Below are 18,816 nucleotides of genomic sequence, written 5' to 3'. Positions count from 1 at the left end.
ACACCCGCCAGTATGTTATTTTTCCGTTCATGGAACACCCTGTACAGGTGATTGACATGTAGATGGCGCTGTTTATTCTGTCGGTCTCGTGGGCCTTCTTTGCCTACTGTCGGTCTCGTGGGCTTTCTTTGCTTAGTGTCGGTCTCGTGAGCCTTTTTAGCTTATTGTCGGTCTCGTGGGCCTTTTTTGCCTACTGTCGGTCTCGTGGGCTTTCTTTGCTTAGTGTCGGTCTCATGAGCCTTTATTGCTTAGTGTCGGTCTCGTGGGCTATGTTTGCTTAGTGTCGGTCTCATGAGCCTTTTGTGCGTAGTGTCGAACTCATGGGCTGTATGACTCCTGAGCCGTATGACTCGTGGGCTGTATGATTCATGACCTATTATTGATGTCGGTCTCGTGGACCGTATGACTCGTGGGTGTCGGTCTCGTGGGATGCCCCCGTTCTATTATCTTGAAAACAAAAAGAAATGACTGTATTTCATTTGTAACATTCGATGCAGAAAATTCCCAATAAATTCATTTGAACTGGAAAGATTGAAAAAAAAACCCAGACAATGCTTTTTTGAACAGCTAAATATTGTGTTTTCTTAGCGGTAATCTCGGAAGTTCATGTAAAAAAAAAACTCAGAGGTTTTACTTTTAGCCTACATCATTGGTAATGTGTAGACTTGGTATAAACTTTTATTGGGCCCCATTTCATACTAAGATGTCAGGATAGCAATTCTTTCTGGAATGTCGATGGCAAATTCCCATAGCAACAACCAATCAGGAAACTGTGTTCTTGACGTTACCTATAATCATTGTCGTTCCAGCAAGTCAAGTTGCTATCAAGCCAACTTTTTATGAAATAACCGCTGGTTGATGTTATATTGGAAAGCAACATAACTGTTATCAGGGTTCATACCTGTAAATATAATGGAATATCCCTGACCGCATGACAAAATCGTACCAAAATGACTGAAGTAAATGAAGAAAAATAAAATGATTGAAAATCAGAAACGCAGTTTGGCAAAAAAAAAGAAAAGAAAAGAAAAAGAGAATAGCTGCAGACATTGAGTATCAATTCCTGTACAAACTGCACTTTGGTTGTAAGATGACAGTTTTTTCTTCATGGAATTTGAAAGGACTATTATTTTATTGGGTGCATTTTTTTTTTTTTAGTAAAAAGAACTGGCGTAGTCTGGCTTTGCGAACCCTTTTAGTTGAAGAACTCCCCTTAGAAATTAAGAATTTTTGATGGATGAAAGGGTATACCTCACTTTTTCAAAACACCGAAGATGAAACACCTCATTTTTCCAAGCTATTTTACAGATTTTATTTTTTTTTTTAATTTGAATGCTAACACACGTCTCTTTGGGGAACATTTCCCCGTGTGAGCCCTCCAGTAGTCAGTGCCGTTAAAATAGCAAAAAAAAAAAAAAAAAAAAAAAAAAAAAAAAGATCCTAGTATGGAGTGTACAAGGAGCTTTTCTCCCCAGTGAGGAGAAAAATCTCTTCCAGGTCGGTGTGTAAGGATCTTTGCTAACAGTCGTGTGATCATAAAACCTATTAGAGCGCCACCATACGACTGTCTTGTGTCAGGCCGTCCCAACACCAACTCTGTCATATATCACTGAGCGTCGAACTCTATTTTCAAGGATTTCGAGAAGATCAAGACAACGGGTCAGAGAGTCTGGGGTATGTTCTTTCTGATCATCACCGTTTTTGTGCTTCTGTGTAAAGGAAAAATTTCTGCAGAATTCTCATAGCATACAGAGCATACTCAGCTCATTTTCATAGCATAAAAGCCTCCCACACAGAGGGCCAGTCCCATTCATATGATTCCATGCTGTAAGTTAGTGTAACAGTTACTACTTAGTAAATTAGTCTGCTGTTGGCTAGTCTAACTAACGTTGTATCGTTAGACATAGACATGAACATGGACATGACATGATGGAGTTTTTGGATCACGCATAACACTGCACTACCCCTTTTTTGCTGCTACAACTTTCCCTCACGACCATTTTATAACCTTTGCTATCACTATCAGATCTATTATTGAGAGTGTTTTAAATGCTGCAATTATTTTTTGCAGGGATTTTTTTTTTTTTTTTTATCCACAGTGAATTTTAATTTATTTATTCGGCATCCTCGATTGCGTGTTATGGTAAACTACAGAACAATTAGATGGCAAGTTCAAAAAATTTTTATGAGTGAGATTTTCATTACTCAGCATCTCGGCATGCGCGCATATGTGCTTGAGCGAGGGAGCGAGGCGACTGAGCGAGGGGAGGGTGTGGGAGGGGGTTGTCAGCTCTCCCACGGTTGTTGGGAGCTTTTTCAATTTTTAGCTCTTTGTCAGTCTTAATGGTGCAAGCTGGTGCATACTTAGGCCTAACTACACGCAGCGCTGTCGCGAATCGCGACAGCGCTGCACCCCTTTTCCTTCGCGGACGTTGTTATCGCGCTTATATCGTTCACTGTTTCCTTCATGAATATCTTTATTAATCGTGGAAAACTAAAATATAAGGAACTATTGTAATCTATGATCATCATTCAATAACCGGTATGCGATTTTTTGTTTAATTACGTCTAAGACTTACCGAAATCTATGGCTGAAATCAGGTCTGTAAACGTCCTTACTGCTTCACTCCTCATCTGCGTGTTATATGAATAGCATTCACTCTCGTATACTACAACGTAGGTAGTCGGAGATAGTCGGATGACCCCGACTCAAAAAGGTCAAATCATTGCCGGTGCAGCACGCGCGGATCTACTACAAGTTTTACGTAACACATGAAACGCACGGGCGCACGGGCGTAGGTAAAAAGCAACCACTTCTGAATGCGCATGCGTGGTAGTTTGTTGATTTTTTGAAGCTCTCGAAGGAAAAGATGCCACCGCACGATCTATACTCCGAAAAATTCAACAATAAGGTCTGGATACCAACAAAACGCCGAATTCAACTCAACAATCAGGAAAATATGCTGTAGGTAAGTGTTGCAATTATATTACTCTTAAAATCATACAAAATAAAAGGTATTTTATGTGATTTTGCCGTCAATAGTGACGGTCGGTTACAACGTTGAAACACTAACACATGTCAGACCCTGTTCACAGTGTCTGGTCAGGCTAACTTAGGCCCTAAGTGACTATTCTTTACTTATTTTGAAAGACAAAAGGGAAATATGCCTTCAATTGCAACTCTCACTTATGATCCTTTAAGCTATGCTCCCAATGCGTGAGAAAAATGGGAGTCATGCGTGAGATCGTGAGACAGACCCTAGATGCTTGATCTCACAATGCGTAAGACTTGGTAGCTCTGAAACTATAGTAGAACCTATAAGTACAAACAGCTAATTGACACATTATTGATGTTCACAGTGTACAACTATTGTAGATCTAGTTTAAGCAAACCACCTGTAATTCGACCACAACACCTTTCAAAATTTGACTGCCTGCTACATGTAGAAACCTAATTTAATTTTATATGCGTTTGGCTTGCGCACAGTCAAACCTTGGCACGGGAGATCGAACCTTGGTGCGGATGCTGGTATCATTACCATAAATGTTCCATAGTTTTTGGATTTTACTTTGAAGAATTAGTATTTCACATGTTGAATATGTTTCAACCTGAGATTTTCAACTGAAGAAATAATCCTTGACCTAGATCTTGGCCTAATCTTTTACCTAGATCTACAATGAAAAATCTGCAATGTTGTTTGGCCAGCCACAAGTACAGAATAGGATATTATTAGCCTACTTTATACACACTGTGTGTTTTGATCAGTTGCTTTGTGTCTTGTGCCATGGGGCAAATTAATACCAAAATATTGACTACAAATCATGCCGATGTTTTGATGAGTTGTGGATTTCTTGCATGCCAAAAATAGCTGGCAATCCAGAAAACTGTGAATTGGAATGGGAAGAGAAATGTTTCCAATACATTCTATGAGAGTATTCGAAGATGCACTTAAGTGTTCTTTACTTGATAAATAGAGTTTGGGTGTGCAATGGAAGCTGTATAGATTTTCTAGAACTTCATCAAGGTTACATTCTTCTTTTCTTATGTCTCTTTCTTTCCCTTGTTTCTTCGTCATATCACTTTCATTTCTCTTCATATTCCATTTCCTTGAACTCCTCTCTAACTTCCTTCTTCTTATTCTTTCCTTCCTATTATTCCTCTGCCTTTCTTTTCTCCACCTTCTACTCCCATTCTTGCCCTTCTCCTTCTCTTCTTCTCCCCCTCCTTCTCATCTTTCTTCTTGTGTTTTCTTAAATTACACAAATCCCTCTGACGAAGAGACCTTTTATTCTCCAGGGGTATTAATTATTGAAAGTTGCATTGTGATCCTCAAACTGATACTTTCAAAACAGCAGACCGATCAGTGGCCTCTAGAGTGAATCAGAACAAATCGAACTTTTGAACACCTGTCTCTTTGCCACAAAAGTGTTCAGATGGAAGGATCCTCATTCAAAGCTTAAGAAGGTCCCTCATTGTCCACCATGAGTATCAAGGCTTTTGAGCTGGTCCCTGCTGTGGAACGGCTGAAGCTACTTGGAGAACGTACAAGCAAAACATCTGTAAGTAATGCCTTTATAGTATGCTTTGTGCCGGTCTACTGCTGTTATTTTTTATGTTGTAGTTATATGTAGTCAGTATTCTGAGTTATTCATGAATCTGTTCCTTTCTTTCTTTTTTAATTGATGATTTATTTGGTGTCATTCAAAATGTTGTGGAAGTTAAAAGATAATTTTCATTGACTATGTATGTGGATTGAGTGAATGCAGCAATATCAGTGGAACACACAAATGAAGGTTGAGGAAATTCTGCAATCCATTCAAAAGTTGTTAATTTTTATACTTCAGATGTTGCCATGGTGCGATAAGAAGGAGCCCTACAACAGTTTGTGATATAATAATAGTGGAATACATAACATTGTAGAATGAAGGATAATACAAAGTACTGTATTAAGAGAACTCCACATACCAGGTTGTAATTTATGTAGCATAAGGGAAGGATACTTGACTTTTTTTTTTTTTTACTCCATTCAGAAGGCAGGTGGAATAATATTGCCTTTAACATATGATAGTAATAATTCAAGGGAAAGTGTATTTTTCCCTGAAAAAAAAAAGAGTTTGTGCTGTTCTCTAGATATTTTCTTAAATACACAGTTCCTCTTCTCTGATATCAAGGATTATTGTCTTTTTATCCAATGATGATGACACAGAGACTAAATCTAAAACTTGAAAATTCTTAACTTTTGAATGAATTGTCCAATTTTCCTCAAACATACCTGATTTGATCTTCTATGTTTACTGAATCGACATTAATATCTTTGGGGTAAAGTCCCCTTTTAAAGTACATGTTTATATAATTATGGTTCATATAATGTCATGATTTTGTGTTTTTCTTTTTTCTCTCTTTCATCCGTTGTCCCAGATCGAGTGCATTGAATGCTGTGGAAAGAACCTTTATATTGGCACAAGTGACTGGTAAGAAAGTCTAATTGTTGATTCACAGGTATTAACCTGCACCGCACGTGAAGCCTCATTGTAATACCCAATAGACAGTATTATATTCCACATACTAAGAATCTTGCTATAGGATTGGTCAAGAGCTGATCACGTGATAAAGAGTAGTTTTGCCCATCACATCACCTGAGAAGAACTTGGTCACTTGATAGTACACAGTGCAACGCACTTTCCCTTCTGTTTCGTGCGGTGAGCGCAGCAAATTCATTGTTTTGTCATCTATAAAGACAGCTGTTTGTTTGCTGATCTCTGGCAGTCCATACAGTCATAACGCGAGATGAGTACGCGCGAAATAAAAGTGCGTTGCACTGTGGACTATCATTTAACTAGGTCACTTGATAGTACACAGTGCAACGCACTTTCACTTCAGTGCCGCGCGGTGCGCGCAGCAAATTCATTGTTTTGTCATCTACGCGCACACGTAGCCTAAGCCCTAAGGATACCTAAAGACAGCTAAAACGGTTTCAGATGTGGAATAAAATGGGAATTTCTAGGACCCTAGATGTGGAATATTAAAGCAAATAATCAACTTTTAGTTTCAGGCAATGAGACAAACTATCACTTCCTTGGCAATCTGAATGTGTACGCTATCTTTCCTCAGCTGTGCTTCGGAAAGATAGCTACATCCAGATCGCTTCGGAAGTGATAGTTTGTCCCATCACCTTCACCAACATTGATTATTTGCTTATTCTTGAGTGTAGTAATCATAGTGGTAAAAAGTGATGCTGATAGTATAATGAAAGTATGGATAGTAATAACAGCAGTGTGCCATGATACCGAAATCTGTAACGCTGGGGGTGGGGGACAGGTAGGGCAGTCTCTTATAGGCAGATCAGATGACCTACAGAGAAAGGTTCATTTTCACCCATTTATACGGGACATTCAGGGCGCTCCAGGGGCGCTCCTGAACCCGTCTGAGCTCTGTATGAACAGACAGTCCGGACCTGAAACGCTCTAAAGTTATGACCCTCTCGAGGCTCAGGAGCGCTCCTGAGGCATTCTTGACTCTGTATAAACTGTCACTAACGTTACCAGGGCTCTGGAAGTTGTATATGGTGTGGGCTGTGCATACAGATTACAGTTAGAGGTTCCAGCACACCCAAAGGTCACAGTGAACAGAACGGAGGGGCTTAAGGAGCTCTCCTAGGCCCACCTGTGTGTATACAGTGTAAATGCGGTACAACATGTTATTATGTTTGATAATGGTGGTCACTGAAGCAGGTTTGACTGCAGTGTGTGACATCAATTTGATAATGGTGCGGTAATCTTTTATTCACGCTACAGGATTTATCATACTGCAAGTTATTTCTAATCATGATGAAAGTGTTTATCGTGATAAGAGATTTGGTAGTGTTCATATTGAAATCAAGTGTGTTATGGGTGTTACATTGTTATTATCATTCTCAGCTTTGTGATTCACTACCTGATTGAGGAGCAAGCCCAGTCCAATGGCAAGATTACGTTCTTCTCTGAGAAGCAGTCTCACAAATATCTTGCTCTGGTGAGTATTTATGTGAATACCTCTACCACGCTCCCCCCTCCCACATGCACACTTTTTTTTTCCTGAATATGAATTTTGTATTTTTAATCGTGACATCGTCGCTGGGGCGACAAGATCTTGTGTCTACAAAATGTCAAATGTTCAGGAGAGCAAAAAGACTTGGCAGCCAAAGCACTATATCCAATGGGATAACCTCTCCTTTGATGTGCCGTGGTGACCTCATTTTGGGGGTAAGACAGCTGGGATTTGGACAGGACATCACTTAACTGATTATCTGACCATTATTCCAAAAAAGTCATTTTCACCAAAATTTCAGATACAAGGTCTTGTCACCCCAGCGACCGTATGTTCTATGGCAGTCTTGCATCCTGCAATTACCAATGAATGGGAAATTTACTGGATGCATGGCCAGTCATTTCCTGCTACAAATTGGGCAAATGCTTTGCCGCAAGTGCCACAAACTTGTACCGCAAGTGTATGATAGCAAGTTGACAGTGGCAATGGTCATGAAAGGCATAATTTACATTTTGCAAAAACAAAAACCCAGCATTAGTGCTTTAAAATAGTTCTAAAATGTGTGTTAGAATAGATAGAGGGAATAGAGGGATAGAAACAACCACTGTAAAATTTGAATCGGTAAAATCGATGTTAAGTATTTTTAGATATACAAAATATGAACAATAGTATAGAAATGATAAAAATGTTTCCGTACCAAACTGTCTACAGTTACGGTTTATTGAGAAAAATACAGATATCTCCTTGTATTTTAGGCTTTATCTGGAAAATTTTATATGATAGGATGTTTTGTGATACAACAGACCTACACATATGCATTAAATATCATATCTTGAAAACATTTTTAAATCACTGTTCCCAAAGGTATACAGGACCTTTAACCATAATCAATATTTCGTATTGAATGTGTGACCAGTAAATATCAATGCACAGCTGTCGACCAATGAGATTGTAGAGTTTCTTGACCCGTTCTCTAATTGATTGTGATTGGCTGTTCATTATGGTTCCACCCCGCGACAGAAAAAGCCAATCCAGCAGCTGCAGGCAGCTTCAGCCCTGACGAGGATCCTGGTTCTCTGCGACAACGTCCTGACTCTCCTCCACATGTTCAACCTGGAGGTGAGTCCTGGGTGGAGCAGTCCATGCCCAGTTTGCCATTTGAACTCTTTCTTCAAAACTCTCTCTTGGGATACTCTCTCATGAAAACCCAGGCAAAACATCCTTTCACATCTTGCACAGTGATGTGCTCTTCAGCTCTTTGCATTAGGAGCAACATTGTAGGGATGACAGCTGTTACTTTTTTCTTTTGCAGTATTGTGTAACGTTTTACCCCCAAATTACTGCAGATTTTTTTTTGAAAATACTTTCTTCACCAAATTGTGTTGTTTCACATGGCTATTGTAGGAAAGGCGAAAGTACTGTTTTCCATGAAAAATACATCTCTTCGGCCCTCAGAATACTGCAATCGAGGCTGGCATCCATGTCTTTATGTTCTCAAATATCACAGTGAAACCTGGTTATAATGAGTTCCAGTGGAGCAAGATGCCAATAAATCATGGCATAATTTTGCAGGTCCCATTCCCTTTATAGACATTATTTTGTTATTATCTCAGATGTATGTGATACTCGATATAACAAGGAAATTTCAGGAGTCCCAAACAGCTCGTTATAATGAGGATCCCTGTCCCATTCAGTGCTCTTTAGATAAGAAAGAAAAACAGTATGAATCGTATCATGTGATAACCTGATGGGCAATGAGACATCGATCAGACACTTGTGGCTGGGTGCATGCAGGGACCAGCAATATACCGTATGTCCAAAAAAAAAAAATTACAACGGTACCCTCTACAATGATATCGTTAAAAACTGTGAATCAAGCTAAATAGAAATTCAGGGTATGAAACTATAACTCATTGCCCACATCTTACAGAAATCCCCCTTCGATTTGCTTCAGTGGTCAAAGAGAAACAAGGAATTTTGTAGAAGATGTCAGGAATCTCTTCCCTCCAAGTTCTGTCTATTGTATTCACACACAAGAGCATCGAAGTGCTAAAATTGGAAGAATCAGACTCGTGACATGCTTTACAACAATCAACATTTCTCTGTGACCGCTTAACCAATTCGAATGGGGTTTTCTGCAAAATAGAGCTAAGATGTTATATTTCAAGACCCTGAAGTACCATTTAGACAGATCAATCATATTGGGTGTTATCAGTTCGAAAATCTGATTGTAGTTTTTTGGGGGACATACTGTATTACTCTATGATGTTTATTATGGTGCATCAACATGACAAAAGATTGCACAGATATTGTACTTTTGTGGAGTCAATAGGAATTTTTGAGATAAAAATAGTTGTGCTAGAATGGTGGTGTGTCTGTTATACACCGTAGCACACCCTAGTCCTTGCCCGACTGTACCCTTTGACATAATTATACAATATGATTGTATTTGCCTAATATTTGTTCTCCTCTTTCATGTTTCACTTGCAGCCCATACTAAGTGGAGCAAAAATCAAAGGAGTGAGTACTTTTCTTGATCTCTCATTATGTACTGTAGTGTAGCTTTCAGACCGATGTTGTTAGCATATGTGACCCGCGATAACGGTTTCAGGCAAAAGTCGCAAGAGAAAATTCCCTCCTAGGCGGGGTACAAAGATTTTGACCATTATTTTTGTTGATTTAGGTTTTTTGCAGAAATCGAATCTTTGATATGTTTTCTACATTCACACTAAATTTCATAGCTTAAGACTAAGTTTTTCCTATCGAAAATGGAATTTTAAGCACCCTATGTTGGATCGCACTCGTCAGTTTCGAGCCCATTTCGAACGCTGCGCCAATATCCCCAGCGTTGCTACGGCGCAGGGTCTCGCATGCGATTGGCTGGTGCATCGCATACATTTACATAATTCGGCTTTCTGAGACACCGGTTGCAGCGTTTGGGGAATGCTTTGTCCACGCGTGCACGATTACATGCTCCATTGTTCTTGCTATACTTTGTGGTTTATATACCCTCGGTCTGTAGTGCGTGGTCTTCGTTTGGCTTTCTATCCAAACTATTCTACCGCAATGTTCGACAACGGAAGTGAAACAAAAATCATGTAGCATGACATAATCGTGTGGAAAGAAAACTAAATATTCTCAAATGTGTCTATTTGTACTGTAATAAAAATTATGACAGCAGACTGACTCAATGGAAGGTAGATGAGAGGAAAGGAGCGGTCACATGTAACCAATCATATTCACATACTACACGTCAAGATCGCACCAAACTAACAAGTCGTGTTTGTTTGTTTGTTTGTTTTAATTTGATTAGCACCACTGAACAAAGCAACATATGCATGTCTTGTAAAAGCAAAAAAAAAAAAAAAACAGGAAGCGTGACCCTTGCCAGTACAAGCAATTTTCTGCCTTCAAAAGGCACCACAATGAAAACGCGATTTGTAAATGTGTGGATTCGCCACAGCTCCTGTTACATGCACACGGCAGTGCCATGTGGATGCCATTGCGTAATGCGTGCACCATACACATGTACATTGTACATGTACACCATACGACGTGCAATTATCGTATTCTCCATCTTGAAAGACGTACTGGTAAACAAACCCGAGCGAAATGCATTGTTTTTCGGCTCCATACGCTGAGCTCCGAGGAAGGTGCCCGGAAAATTTGACTCCCTCAGTGAGCCAATCAGAAGGCGATGTGGTTGCTAGAGGCGGAGCTTAACATCGATTGGCACCATCGCACAGATGGGTGATTCTCCCCTCGCATCGCCGCTCGGACATTGTCTTTGAGAAAGAGGTGAATCTTCAAAGCCTGTTTTCTCGCAATTTTGTCAAGCGAACAACTTAAAAAGTACATTTTATTTCTCTCTCTATGCCCACTTATGGTGCCGAAGAATACAAGTGTTTTATATCAATGCAAAGCTTAGGAAATGGGCAATGAGATTCAGTGAAAAAATGAATTTTCAAAATTCCCGACTTTTGCCTGAAACCGTTGTCGTCGGTCACATATGTCCAAAACATTGTTCACGGAACATACAGTGACTGATTGAAAGCATTGATTTGTAATTTTTATTTTCTACAACCATCTGGAAATGACAAAAACATGTCTTGGTCACATGAACCCCCCCCCCCCCCCAAAAAAAAAAAAAAAAAATGGGGGGGGGGGGTTATTGGACACATCCTGTTGGAAGATTTGTACACAAACAAATGGCTGCAATCATATCAGTCTAAATCCAAATCTCAATGCAAATGCAAATGGCAGATGCAAAAAAGCATATCCAGATTCAAATGCAGATGCAACTAAAAAAACTAAAAAAAAAAAAAACTTAAGACAATTGTGATAGATAAAGGGCCACATGGAGGTAATGCTACATGTTGCTTACTAACAGTACAATATAGTAGAATTGGGAAACATAATTTGAGTACTTCAAATGCCATGACACGATGCAAAAGCTTTCTTATAAGAAGCAGATACAGTTATGCTGTTTATATCATTATTAACATTTTATCATTATCGTTATCATTATCATCATCACATTATCAGTATCTTGCAATGCATCATTTGTGTGCAAAACTTGCTAAATGTTCTTTTCAGTATTACCTTCGTCATTATACACTGTGTTTATCTATCAGGTGACGTCTTTCTGCGTCAATGAGAACCCAAGGAGTGGAAGTCCCTTCAGTGTGGAGGTATGATCATGTGACACTTGACAAGCATTTTTAGTCCCATTGAAATATAGTCCTCGTATGATTCTCCACCTGTGCCTCATGCACATTGAATCCATCTCACATAGACACAAGTATTGCCCCAGGGACAATTTTGCCAGTGGAACAATTTTCCCTATCGCATATAGCCGATATCAAGCGATATCACCTTGCGATAGATCGCTCTTGGGACGTACACTTCCGGTTTTGCGGTTATAGCCCTGTCACGTCGTTCATCTATGGATATTTTCCATAATTTTGTTGTTTTGCATCATCGGCCCAACATTAGGCCGGTTCGCAGAAGAATTCCATTCATCAAATGTGAAGTTACAGATTAGAAAATTACTCTAATTATTCGACAGATTATAAGGCAGAATTTGATACAATCTGTGAATACTAGTACTTTGTCGTTCAATATATGCATAAAAGCGTACATTTACACATTGCACGTTCATAACTTGAAGTTTATATTCCAAGAATTAAAGCTAAAAAAGTCAGAGTGCCACACGTGTTCAGATTCGGAGAGCTATATTTGATAGGGATAATTAACGGTTTTGATAGTATACTGTGTCTGTGTTTTGAGAATCCTTCTGCTCACAGTGTGGCATTTTGGAAATAGGGCAATATTTCTGTGAGAACAATATCCCCTTAGACAACACATTACCCTCTCTAGGATAATATAGCTTGCGGGATGTCAGGGCCCATGGTGCCCAGGCATTATGGCCCTCAGACAATTCCCCCAGGAAAATATTGCCCTGTGGAGCGTAACACCCACGAGAATATTGCCCTGTGGAGCATAACACCCATGAGAATAGTTGCCTTCAGGGCAGTATTCAATATCGCAGTGGAACTGTGCGACCTTTTGATGAGTTTTCCACAGACACATTTATACTCCACGGACACTTATTGTCTCTTGTATTGCAGTTTCTGCAGAGAGTGGGGTATTGAAAAAGTAACCTTTTGACAACTTTCTCTGAGACAAGCTTACCTTTGGGACGGTAATTGCTGGGATGAATTGTGCAGAGGACTATATCCCTATATCCCGCTAGTGAAGAATGTCTTTTAGACGGTGCCAATCTAAACTGAGGGATTTTGGGTAGTTTTGTATGTACACTTTGATGTTGTTAATTTTTTTTTTCTTGTGAAGCATTTGTATTCTTATGCGAAGAGAACAAGCTCCTAGCTTTGCGATAAAACTCTTAAGTCTACATCAACCTCCAGGTGTGTAGTACACATTTACACATTATATTTTTGTCATGTCCAATACTGTCCTCTCCGTAATGTACTGTGTAGCACACTTAACAAATCTTTTTATGGCATCCAAATCCAGAGTGTCATCAGAGATTATTTTCTTTTCTCCTCTAGAAAAAAAAGAAAAGAAAGAAAATTGTCTTGCATCCTGAAAGTCTGCGGGCATCAATGTAATAACAAGCAGATGCTGATATATGCTTTAGGAGCGTATCTTCCTTAGAATCATACGGCTTGGGTTGGAATCCCAGTTACGTCTCACTGATCAGTGTTGTGTGCTATCCTGCCGTCCTTTCTAATAAGAAGCAAAATACACTGTCCCTTGGACAGGACTTGAAATGGAGATCCCATGTGTAAGAGAGTCACAACAGATGCATTCAAATGATCCTGTTTCATTCGGTCATTGCAAAGAGCAGGGTGCATAACATGATTGGGGTGACAAGACCTTGTATCTACAAATTGTCAAATGTTCAGGAGAGCCAAAAAACATGGCAGCCAAAGCACTATATCAAATGGGAGAACCTTTCCTTTGACATGCCATAGTGACTTTATTTTGGGGGGGGGGGGGGGGGTGAGACAGTTAGGATGTGGACAGGACAGCACTTTAATATCTGACCATTAATCAAAAAAGTCATTTTCATCAAAATTTCAGAAACAAGGTCTTGTCACCCAGCAGCGATAAACTGGCAAAGTAGTCTGCCTCAAAGACACACAGTCACCATGACAAACCAGTGGCACTATAATACTGTGGTGCAGCTGAATATGGGCTATCTCACCATCTTGTCCTGTCCAGATCAAAATCTGAAAATTATCTATTCTGAAGCTCATGTACAGGGTCATCGCTCCACTCTTTACCTCTACCACTGATGCAGATCGCCGTGGCAACGAGGAGAAGACTCATCCAGGTGTACTCGGTGACAGAGGACAAAGTGGTCCTGGTGAAGGATGTGTCCCTCCTGGACACACCTGTCAACCTGGTGAGTCTCTTCACAATCATCTCAAAGAAGCAAAATGATATTAAACCAATAGGCTCATTCACAAGCACTGGAAATGCACAAGTCAGATTTGCATGTTTTTTTTGTGACTGTGGAATTGTCCCCTGAAAATTCCAAACAAATAATCGTAATGATTATAATAATACAGAAACAGAGAAGCACTGAAACAATGATGAGAAATACAAGTAAGGCATTCAAAAATTTCGAAAAAAATTTCAAAACTTTTTTCTTCACATCTTTTGCACATTTTGAGACCCTATTTGCAAAAAATCCCATGGTCCCTGGTTAGAGGCTGCTGGCAGTCATAGTGGAGGTTGTGCCCATATACGAGGCACTATTTCATCACTGCTTCATCCTTCATAGGGGGCTTACAGTCTTTAACTCTTTATGTGCCACGCACGCACGTCGGACTCAGTCGACGGCGTGCCAACTTCGCATATTCTGCTCAAACGCACTAATCCGCCTAATCCGATTGATAAATCGCCAAATGCAGCGGTACAATGAAAGCGTTACTCACGCTTCCGTTCCTCTCACATATAGCTTGCATTTCATGTAGTGATTGACTATCAACAGGTTTTCCCTACTGGATATGAGAGTAATTTCTAAGTTTCTGTCATTGTTTTGTGTGCAAAAGTTATGACTTTGCAGTAATGTAACTACTGGTTATGTGAAAGAAAAACAATGATAGATTTGTCATACAATAACACATCAAAGCAAAGCATTGCATTTTCTCTACAACTTTACTCACCATTTGACCCAGCTCAACAGAAAGCTAAAGAAGTTACATAGACTTGAAAAACAGAATGTTTTCTCAAAGCATGAAACCGTTAGTGTCTCAGAATAATGTGGCACAAAGGGGGTTTCCACCATGGCACATGAAGAGTTAAGTCCTGTGGTTTCTTGCTCATTATCATTTATTGCTTCTTAAGCTGTCAGCCGATTCGCCAGATTATACTTCAATATAATGTCTCCAAAGTTACATAATGACAATAAAGAGGTGTTTGATTATTTTGTAGTTGACATATTTTTGAACAAGTTGAAACTATTTTTATACCCCCGCCACACGTAGTGTGAAGGGGGCATATAGGAATTACCGTGATGGCGGTCGGGCGGTCGGGCGGTCGGGCGGGCGGGCAGTCGGGCGGTCAGTCGGTCTGTTGCAAAATCTTGCGTCGCGAACTCCTCCTACAGTTTTGAAGCAATTTAAATGAAAATTAGGATAAATGATGATATTGAGGTATAGATGTGCAAGACATGTTTTTTGTGTTTGTCACACAATCCGTTGCCATGGTAAGCATTATGGCCCAGAGGTATAGATGTGGAAAACATAATTTTTGTGTTTGTCACACAAACCGTTGCCATGGTAACCACAATTTTACCCAAACCTTGCAGATTGAATAACTTTTCCGTCATTCAAGCAATTAAAGTCAAATTTAGTATGTATCATGATCTAGGAGTGTAGTTTTGCAAGACACCAATGTGTTAGTATAAGGAAAATGTGTTGCCATGGTAACCACTCATTTTTGTATCAAAATAAACCATTCAAGCTATGAAGGTCAAATTTGGTGTATATGATGGTCTTTAAGTGTAGTGATGCTGGGGGAAAGCATGTTTCCATTTGCTGTAAGTTTTTTACTCAGTGTCAACTCTGTAATAATACAGTACACTAAAATTATTCTGTTTCCAATTCGACAAGTGCACAAACTTGGTATCAACGTCATTGCCCTCATGACATCACATACTATAAAGCAACACTAGGGCGGGGGTATTAATCACCTTCAGTGATAGTTTTCTAGTTTTCTTCAGTTAGCTCTGTAAAAATAACATGTTATGATAATCATGATTACTTTTATTCTTATTACTATCGTCATTAATCTTATGATTATATTTGTTATTGGTGTTATTGATTTTATCATTATTATTCATATTTGTATTTTCTTCTTCCCAGGGTCTAGATTCGTATTGTATCTGCGTCGCGCTGTCCAACATGTACATCCTGGTGAACTACGATACGGGTCAGGTGACCGACTTGTTTCCCGTGGAGACGGAACACACCACGCCCATCATCAAGCGGGTTGGCAGGGTGAGGAAAAGAGTAAATTTTGGCCTTGAGTTGCTCGGTCCACCCAGTGCTACATGGGATAAGGCTCTGTTGGGAACCAAAGATGTTGTTAATATAGTGTAAATGTGGATTATTTAGCAGTATGATGTCTGTTGTGATATATGTGACCTTGCATCATACAACCAACAAAAAGTTGCCAGACATGGATTTCTGGTTATTAAGGGCAGATCCTGAAAATGCAGACTTTAAACACTCAATTCAAATGGACTCTCCTAGCTATCTAAATATTGCAGAGAAAGAACACACTCTGGAAAAGTGTGAACTGAGAAAAGAGGATCTGAAGTACAGTGTCTATTCAAGCGCTAAATTACCAAGCCGTGCTATAGCTGTGCGATGAATGGGACAAAAAAAAACATTATGTAAACTAGTTACCGCAGGAGCGACAACAATGAAGAGATTAAGCTAAAATTGAGCATGCTGTATTACAACATTCTGACCATGGTTAATGCCAGCTTACACAGCAGTAGCATTATCCTTTCAAAAGTTGTTGGGAGTTGAAAGTGAAGAGTATGCAAAAGATTTGTGAGGAATGTAAAAGGGCCTGTAATTACACTACTCTACAAAAAAAAAAAGGTTGTAGAAAAAAACTGCTAAAATTAAAAACACACTTTCCCATTCGCTTTATGATCCCAAACTCAAGAATAATGTAGAGGAAAGTAGCTCTTCAGGAAATATGAAAAACTCAAGATTGACTTGGTTAACCCATTTTACCTTTTTTTGAGTCCTCATGTAAAATCAAGCGGTGTGACTTTCTGTTGTTGTTTTTAAATGCACAGTCATATATATATATATATATATTTGTGTGTGTGTGTGTTTGCAACACATAGAGCTGCTATAAAGGTAAGAAACCATTTGTGTGTAAGAGATTTCTATGTGTTGGTGTGTGATACCCTGATCTTTTTTTTTTTCAATGTGTCTAAAGCACATTTTCCTATAAACTGATTCAATGACCCCTTTTTTTTATGCTTAACGGTAAGTTTTCCTACATGTGAAATCAATAATACCCTTTGAGATTAGATAGAGACATGTACCAAATCTTGATAGTCCATCCCAATAGCCGAGATATTGCCTTGTAGATAGAGTGAATAGCTTTCCTCTAGAAAGTGAAAGGTAAACCTCCATTTATCAAAAGAAATGGATACCCATTTGAGTCATCATATTAATGTCATATGTTAATCACAAATAGATATCTAGAAGAACTGCCAAATGTGTGTTTCCATCCCCCCCCCCCCTCCAAAAAAAAAAGAAGAGAATACTGGGTTTTTGAAATGGAAACATTTCTTTCTGAAAGTTGCCATTAGATGCTCAGTGTGTGAATTTAATCCCTGCGTTGAAGCAAAATAAGAGTTTGCCTTCAAATTTTTGACAGTGCACATGTTTGTCTTTGTTTTGTTTTCATTAACTGGGTTATTTTGGTTTGGTTTAATGTGATCTGCAGAGGTTTGCAACCCTGTCTATAAATACTCTATTTCAACTTGTCCGTTACTCTGGTGACATTGCATCCATTTTCCAGGAGGAATTCCTGCTAACCGGTCCCGGAGCTCTAGGCATGTTTGTTACCTCGGCCGGCATGTCGCAGCGCCCCCCACTCAAGTGGGCGGAGTCAGTGTCCGCCGTGAGTTACACCTTCCCGTACGTCGTGGCGTTGGACGACGAGTTTCTCACCGTGCACAGGTAGGTCTCATCAGGTAGTCATTCATTTATACGTTCTACAATTCATTCATGTATTCATTGATTCATTCATGTACGTGTTCATATTCAATATTCACATATTATATGTGCTTGTATTCATTTATTTGTATATAATATTCATTTATTCATATATTCATGAATTAATTTGTTTCCACACTTCAGTGCTAAATTGTCCATGTATTTGTTCCATCAACTATGAAGTGAAACACAAGATGGAAAAAAATGAAGTGACTCTATTCTTACATACTTATCAGATCTGATTTAATGAAAGAACATTGAATAATATGTAACAATTACAGTGCACTGTCTTGTAACCCATAATGTACTATGTACGTATGATGCATAATTATACTTATACGTATAAGATGAATTGTAGATCTCCTTCTTATCTCGATGATGATGATAGCGATGAATAAGACAATAAGTAGGATGACAATAATCATCAATATCATCATTATGTAGTAGTAGTACCATCATTATCATTATTTTTATTATCATTATCGGTAGTAGTACATTTTGTACTAGTAGTAGTAAAAGTAGTTGTGGAAGAAGTAGCTAGTAGTAGTAGTCGTAGGAGGAGGAGGAGGAGAAGGAGTAAAAGTAGTTTAGAAGTAGTAGTTGTTGTTGTAGGAATAGTAATAGTCACTGTGGTACTTGTAGTGGTTTGATAATTTTCATCATTGTCACTACAGTACTGAATGTACAGTGTTTATTCTCTACACTGGTAAAATGCAGACACAATACACTACATTTTGCGCATCTCTGATGTAGTCTCCATATTTATAGCAAAGATGTGTCACCCCTCCCATCGAGTGGAATAGACTTATCACTTTTGCTTCACCCCATTGGACAGTGTGCTGGACCAGCAGCAGAAGCAGACCATTCCATTCCAGGGAGGGAAGCTCCTGGGCGACTTTGAGGGAAAGATGTTTGTGGCGTCCGCCAAAGAAGTCTATGCCCTGGTTCCACTTCCCGTTGAAAAACAAGTAAGAGTCTGTCCCCGGAGGTTATCAGTCAACAGGAATT

The 18,816-nt window shown here is 39.2% G+C and overlaps 1 protein-coding gene across 1 annotated transcript in view; it reads left to right on the top strand.

Annotated features, from left to right (window-relative positions):
• Positions 1-1,585: 1,585 nt before the first annotated feature.
• Positions 1,586-18,816, top strand: part of LOC140226226 (transforming growth factor-beta receptor-associated protein 1-like) — a 74,250-nt gene continuing 57,019 nt past the window's right edge. Inside the window, exons 1-11 of the mRNA XM_072306715.1 lie at positions 1,586-1,674; positions 4,428-4,560; positions 5,420-5,472; positions 6,919-7,012; positions 8,048-8,146; positions 9,518-9,547; positions 11,662-11,718; positions 13,854-13,958; positions 15,925-16,059; positions 17,612-17,772; positions 18,644-18,776. Coding sequence (XP_072162816.1) covers positions 4,483-4,560; positions 5,420-5,472; positions 6,919-7,012; positions 8,048-8,146; positions 9,518-9,547; positions 11,662-11,718; positions 13,854-13,958; positions 15,925-16,059; positions 17,612-17,772; positions 18,644-18,776 — 945 coding nt within the window. The 5' untranslated portion in view covers positions 1,586-1,674; positions 4,428-4,482. The remainder of the gene's footprint in view (positions 1,675-4,427; positions 4,561-5,419; positions 5,473-6,918; positions 7,013-8,047; positions 8,147-9,517; positions 9,548-11,661; positions 11,719-13,853; positions 13,959-15,924; positions 16,060-17,611; positions 17,773-18,643; positions 18,777-18,816) is intronic.

Source organism: Diadema setosum, chromosome 3 (genome assembly GCF_964275005.1).
Source record: "Diadema setosum chromosome 3, eeDiaSeto1, whole genome shotgun sequence".
Lineage (NCBI taxonomy): Eukaryota > Metazoa > Echinodermata > Echinoidea > Diadematoida > Diadematidae > Diadema > Diadema setosum.
The sequence above is the reverse complement of the archived record's forward strand: the minus strand, read 5'-3'. Positions and strand labels throughout refer to the sequence as shown.